Source organism: Triticum aestivum, chromosome 2B (genome assembly GCF_018294505.1).
Source record: "Triticum aestivum cultivar Chinese Spring chromosome 2B, IWGSC CS RefSeq v2.1, whole genome shotgun sequence".
NCBI lineage: Eukaryota > Viridiplantae > Streptophyta > Magnoliopsida > Poales > Poaceae > Triticum > Triticum aestivum.
The window spans coordinates 762,220,924-762,227,611 of NC_057798.1; the positions used below are offsets into that span (position 1 = coordinate 762,220,924).

At 43.7% G+C, this 6,688-nt stretch overlaps 1 protein-coding gene across 1 annotated transcript; it reads right to left on the reverse strand.

The window, feature by feature from the left end:
* Positions 1-1,596: 1,596 nt before the first annotated feature.
* LOC123047236 (protein Rf1, mitochondrial) lies at positions 1,597-5,756 on the reverse strand. Its single transcript, XM_044470734.1, has one exon. The coding sequence runs from the start codon at positions 5,356-5,358 to the stop codon at positions 3,043-3,045; it is 2,316 nt and encodes a 771-aa protein (XP_044326669.1). The 5' UTR covers positions 5,359-5,756; the 3' UTR covers positions 1,597-3,042.
* Positions 5,757-6,688: the final 932 nt, after the last annotated feature.

Sequence of the window (6,688 nt, forward strand, 5' to 3'; positions counted from 1 at the left end):
TAGTTAAGATTGAGGGAGGGTGTTAGACTAAGTATATGGTATATATACGTGTTGTAATATAACCGGTATTTGTATCGTTCCCTCTTATAAATATATGACAACCGTGCCCACCAAGGGCATCGAGCATTGTTCCAAACCCTAATTTGTTTTAACAATTACTAACCCATATACTCGTACTGTATTTCATCCTTGTCTCCAGAGCGTGTGGGCAAACTTCGCTACTTGTACTAAGGAAAGAAACGTGAGTCTTCATTTTCCTTCCCTTCTCATCGTCACTGCTTCTTATCCCTTTCCTCGTAAGCTTGTCGCCAAATCGTTCCAAGTATTGTCGACCTTGTGTCAATCATTTGTAACTGACATTCTTTCTTTTTCAGTTTGTATTACACAACTGTGATGCACGAACATTACTTGTTTAGTAACTGCTAGCGAGGAATGTTTGAAGCTTTCTGAACTGAACGTGCTCATCCTTTGTTCATTATTTCTGTTATCAGGTTGTTTGGATGAAGGAATTCCGAACCTTTGATGACAATTCCAGCACCATTAATGTTGATACTGGTGTTAACAAACAGCTTACGGAGATGATCATGAAATCACCCGAACCTGGGCAGGAGCTACTACTTGGAAACCGGAATATAAACCTATAATTGAAAAAAGCTTGGTGTGTATATAACTATATATGTATAAGCTCCTTGTTTTCTTATATTGTTCACAAGTTTGAGCGCCATTTTTCATGTTACCCTTTTTCAGGGAATACCCTGTCGGCATGATGAATTTGTGATGGAGGTAATGTGGGGATTAAAGCGTCTCATGCCTAGTTTGGTGCGTAGAGAAAAATCAGAGCTGCCTAAAGAGGACCTGCTCCCTATGAGTCAGGGGCTACAAATGCTGTTGAGTCGTTATGGCTTTGATGTCAAACCAGAGATGGTGAGCAGATTTGGATGCAATAATATTTTGTAGAATATCGCGGTTTCAAAAACCAAAATTATAGAATAAATTGCCACAGCATTTTTATTTAGTGATGAATCAACCTCTTTGCATCCTGCAGGTGAATGAGCAGATTGTTGCGACCGCATCGGTCTTGTTTGACTGATGCTTTTGAGGAGAAACGTTATCCAGGCTGTCGATGTATTGGTCGCCACCTGAAGAAAATTTCTGGCATTGACTGTGAGAACTGGGACCTTCTGAAACTTGCGACAGCTTTTAAGATCATATGCAGCCATGAAATCGGTGATTCTGATGAGGTAAACCATACCTACTATGCAAATGGGTTCGCAGCAGCTCGCCGTGCATTTCATCTACACTTGTGACATCTTTTAATAAAGTCTTGTCTCTTGCAGATGTTTCCGGAAGACGTGCAAACAAAGTTGCTGGATGATGCGGATAAATACGAAAAGAAGATAAATAAGTTAGTTTGCATGTTGCACCACAAACAAATAGAGTCCCTTCAATAGCAACTTTGTCTGCACCTTCCCTTTGATAGCTGAAGATGGTCATGTTACCTCAGCTAACTAGACAAGTAGTACTAGTTGGGTAGCCTTTGCGTCCAGATTTTTGTAAATACTATCATGCTAATTGATGGTGACTATAAAATTTCTGACACCTGAGTTAACAAATTACAATGCCCTTGATCCACAACATCAAGGATTCCCTCAAAAAAACAAGGTAACTATCAAGGATTGACATCTGTAAGAATCAAGAGTGATAAGAGAGTACTCTTTCTGGTGCCTTCGTTTAAACACCTTTTGAACCATGTTCTTCTTCAAGCATAATTGTATACATGAAAAACTCCAATGTCATTTCCTTCCACGCATCCGTCTCTGCAACAAGAAACTACAATATTTTTCAGAGAAAAATCTAGATGATGCAGACCAGAAAAGAAATAGAAAAACAGAATTAATATCAGAGCCAGGTTTCGATCCTGGGACATGTGGGTTATGGGCCCACCACGCTTCCGCTGCGCCACTCTGATTTGCTTGTTTCATTAGCGCAACGGTACTTTATTTAAACGTTCCTGATCAACAGCACGCCTGATGTTGCAACCAAAGGAGCTACTTTTACACCTGCTGGTATTGAGTATTGACTGACTGACTGACTGATCATGACCATGCAGAATATGTGTAAATGTGTGCTTCCATTGGAGGCCTCCGTATTGCACAACTTTTTATCTAAAAAATGTCTAGAATGCAACAGTCAACACCCTAGAATGCACCATGACAAATATTTCTGAGATGAGAATCCCAATGGCAGTACAGCGCTGATCCTTCATGCTCTGTTCATGATTAGTCAGTTAGTCAATACAATGAATAAACGTAAATATTTCTTACCGGAGAGACCTAGGCGTCTGCAATGTATTTTTACAGTCAGCAGTTCCTGGGAGTAGCTTAACGCTTCTCATCTTCAAAGCATGCTTAGCACAGAACATCAGATTACTAACTAAAGTGCATTAGCGCAGGCAACTAGATTTTAGATGAAAACACAGTTCCTAACACACCTAACGCTTCACAGAAAAAATTAGCACCACTGTTGAGAGAGGTATAACTGAAAGTAACCAGGATATCACTGGTGACAAATTGGGTTTACGAGCAACGATTGCTGAAATTTCAAAAATGCAAGCATTTAATCTAGAGCAACCTAACTTTCTGTAAAATTATGAAGAGAGAGATCATAGCTTAGTTGGAGTTTTAAGAGTGAATAAAATAGTAAGTATCATCAACAGAGAGCGTAAGCAGTGCATCAACCATCTCACAGTTATTAAACAGACTATTTTATATCTGGTTTGTGTTGCACTCCTTGGTCACGCCTTCTTGCGGCATGAATGCATAAACGCGGAGATTGGGCATTCCCATAGGCAAGTGGCTAAGTACTTTGCCACAAACTTGGATGCTGGTAAATATGTAATGTGTGACAGATATCCAAATATTCTAAATCAGAGTTACACTTTCTTCATCAGAAAAAGGGGGAAACTCATATGACCCTCAGGAGTCAGGCTTGTTACTTCGATTTACCACCTTGTTTTTCAGTACGAAGTTCAAGTATACTCTTTCAATTGTCAGCCGAACTCTGAGGAGGCTGGTACTTTACTGGAAGCAACTCTACATGCTCCCTTAGTTTCCCTTCCCCTGAGAAGAGAGATACTATTAACGAAATCGTTGAAACTTCAACTGACAGCTGTTTAGCATCAAGTTTAGCGAGATAAGTTGCAGCCTTTAAAACTGCACCTTTTTCCAGCAACACCCTGACCACCTGATTTAGCAGACTGGAGTTGGGAGCACAGCCAGCTTTCTCCATTACCAAAAAGGTATCATCAGCGTCTGCCAACAACCCTTCTTTTATGAAATTCGTCATCATTAAACTGTAAGTCACAACAGAAGGCACCAATCCAATGGCTGATATAGTAGCAAACAAATCCTTGGCTTCTTCAATTCTCCTAGTTTTAAACATTGCAGAAATCATGATATTGAGTGTCATGACATCAATCTTCACGTTCGTTGCACGTAGTTTCTTGAACAGTTCTATTGCTTCATCAGTGCAATTGTTTCTACAAAGTCCACTAAGAACTATGTTGTATGTGTCAACGCCTACTGGTATGCCACTTTCAGTCATCGTATGGAATTTTTCCTTTGCAGAACCTGTTCTCCCAGAGCAAAACAGCCCATCCAGTATAATGTTGTATATAATAGTCGTGGGCTTAACCCCGCTGAGTGACATTTCCCTGAAAAGGCTCAATCCATCGGCAATCCTTCCAATTTTACAGTAACTGTTAAGAAGTGTACCATATACAACATCATCAGGTTGAAGGCCAGCAAATTTCATAGCATCGAGTACACTCAGTGCTTTCTCCACCTTGCCAACAAGGCAATATCCATCCATCAGTGAAGTGTACATAATCACATCAGGCCGCTGACCAATACCTAGGATGAAGTCAAACATATCCTGTGCCTCCTTTACCTTTCCTTCTTTGCAAAGGTCGTTTATTACAGGATAGAAGAACACACTGTTAGAACACAGACCTCTATTAACCGCTTCAGAAATCAATTCCTTGGCTTTCACAAAATCACCATGAGAGCAAGAACCCAGAACCAGGCATTGGTAAACAGCTTTGTTAGGTGAAACTCCTTGATTGACCATCTGATTAAATTTGTCCAGAGCAGCATCCATCCTACCCATTTTACAAAGTGAATCCATTATGATTTGATAGTCAAATACATCCGGGTTTACTCCTTGTTGCCTCATTACTTCGAACATGTGCATAGCCTCATCCATCAGTCCACGTTTAGCATATGCATTGATCTGTATGTTGAAAATATGGTGGTCAGGTACAATACCATTCCGTACCATTGAATTGAAGAGATCAGTCATATCCTCGAAGGATCCTTCTTTGACATACCCATTAAGCATAGTAGAGTAGGAGACGATATTAGGTTTCAGGCCCTTTGCAGCCATAGAGTCAAAAATTTCTCTAGCTTCCTTTGTCCTTCTGTGCTTGCAAAGGGAATCGATTAATGAGCTCAACGTGACAACGTCTGGTACAACACCAAGAGTTGCCATTTCTTTGAATACCCTAAGTGCCTCCTTCCACTGACCAAAAGTAGAATATCCATGGATCAGACAGCTATATGTCCTAATATTGGGTTCAATTCCTTGATCAACCATTTGCCGAAGGAGCACTTCTGCCTTGTCCATTGCTCCAGACTTGCTTAGTGCGTCCATGATTGAGGTGTAGGTCACCACATCAGGTTGAACTCCCAGTTGGGGCATCTCATGGAAGAGATTGCACGCTTTGTCTACTTCACCTTCTTTCAAGCAGCCGTTGATTACTATGTTGTACGAGAAGACACCAGGCGCACAGTGTAGTTCGGGCATCCGGTGGAGCAGCAGATCCAATGCCTCATTTGAGCGCTTAGCCTGGCAAAGCCCCTTGAGGAGATTGCTTAAGGAGATGACGTCCAAGCGCAGCCCCAACCTGAGGAGGCGGCCGAAGAAGGCAACCACCAAGTCCGGGCGGCCTGCACGGCAGCAGCAGTCCATGAGGATGGAATAGGTACAGAGCGTGGGCGACACCACCCGTGCACCAGTGCCTCGGGACATGCGGTTGAAGAGGGCGATGGCAAGGCCGGGGCCATCGCGGCAGGCAGCTGAGGGTGGAGCACGGGCGAGTGCGGCAAGAAAGTTGTTGAGCCCGCGTTCCGGGACAGCGGCGGCTTGGCCAAGCAATTCGTCGAACAGGTGGTGCGCGTCCTCCCGGCTTAGCGTTCCAGCGCGAACGCGTTCCGTGGCGACAGCCAAGGCGGCGAGGGGGGCTCGTGAAGAAGCCCTGAAGGAGGAGGTGGGGATGGAGGACAGGCGGGCGGCCGGCATTGCTGGCCGATTCCAGCCGAGCTCGACGCGGGATGTGCGTGCGTCCGCTGAAGAGGCACACCGCGATCGACTGGCGTCACCTGCGACGCTCGGCACGCGCGCGCGTGCAGCAACCAGCGCCGCCGCCGCGGGTTGCAATCAATGTGGAACGCGCTCAGCAGAGGCGACGAATAGGAGGCCCCGGCGCCCGAGCGGAAAGCGCGGGAGGAGTAGCGCACCTCCGTTGACGAGGAAGGGAACGCAGGAGGCAGGAGCGGTGGGCCTGCCCGCCGGCGAACGCCTCGTACGCGGCTGACGAGTCTGGCCGTGACCGGAGAGGGTGTCGCCGCGGCGCCGGGGGCTGGGAGGAGTGCGGGGGTGAAGACCGGATCAGGGGAATGGATCACATTTTCTTCTCGGGTGAGTTGCAACCCGGCTTTTTTTTTTTTTGACCCGGCAAATTTCTGCCACCATGTAGCGACTAGCGCCCGTGCCGCAGGGACGTGAATTCCATGCACCAAGGTGACCACTTGCAAAAAAAAAGTACCACGAATTTAAAAAAAGTTAACGATTTGAAAAAAGTTTGTGAAATTGAAAATTTTCATCGATTTGAATTTTTTTATGAATTTGACAAAAAAGTTCATGAATTTGATAAAAGTTTGCGAAATTGATAAACATTCATTCATTTGAAAAAAAATCATGAATTCAAAAAATAAGTTCACGGAGGTTTGGGCGCCCGGCGGACAGATCAGCTATGTACCTCTACATGTAGTTCGTACGTGTCACATACAGAGGTCCTCTTTGAATTGCATGATTGAGGGATGGATCCGGATAATCACAGGCCTACTTTTTTTCATATAGAAAAGAGAGTATAATCTTGATCCCTACCTGTTGTAGGAACCTATTGTGGGCCTCCTTTTCTGTGTCATTTGCCGTCTAGTAATGCACTATTTCAGTATAATGTTGTTTGATTCTTTCTTTTTTAGGGAGAAACTTTCGATCTAGTTGTAATCAATCATGATAGTACAAAGAACAACAAAGGTAAATAAATTTCAAGGCCAATGGATAAAATTCGGTCTTCTAAATACAAATAAACATATGCATTTTATTACTTTTATTTGTTTACCGAGTGTCTTGTAAAAAAAAACTTGGCAAATACCTATTTTCCCGAGTGTTACAAAACACTTGGCAAAGTCTCTACTTTTGCCTAGTGAGTACTTGCAAAGTTTCTATTGCCGAGTACCCTTGTTTTGCCAAGTGTTTTGTATGAGATACTCAGCAAAGGCCATGTTTGTCGAGAACCTCGTGAAAAATCACTCGGCAAAGAGCCCGACACTCCGCATATAACATT

Excerpts from the sequence above, each read along its gene's own strand:
- LOC123047236 (XM_044470734.1), bottom strand. The coding sequence starts at position 5,358 with ATGCCGGCCGCCCGCCTGTCCTCCATCCCCACCTCCTCCTTCAGGGCT.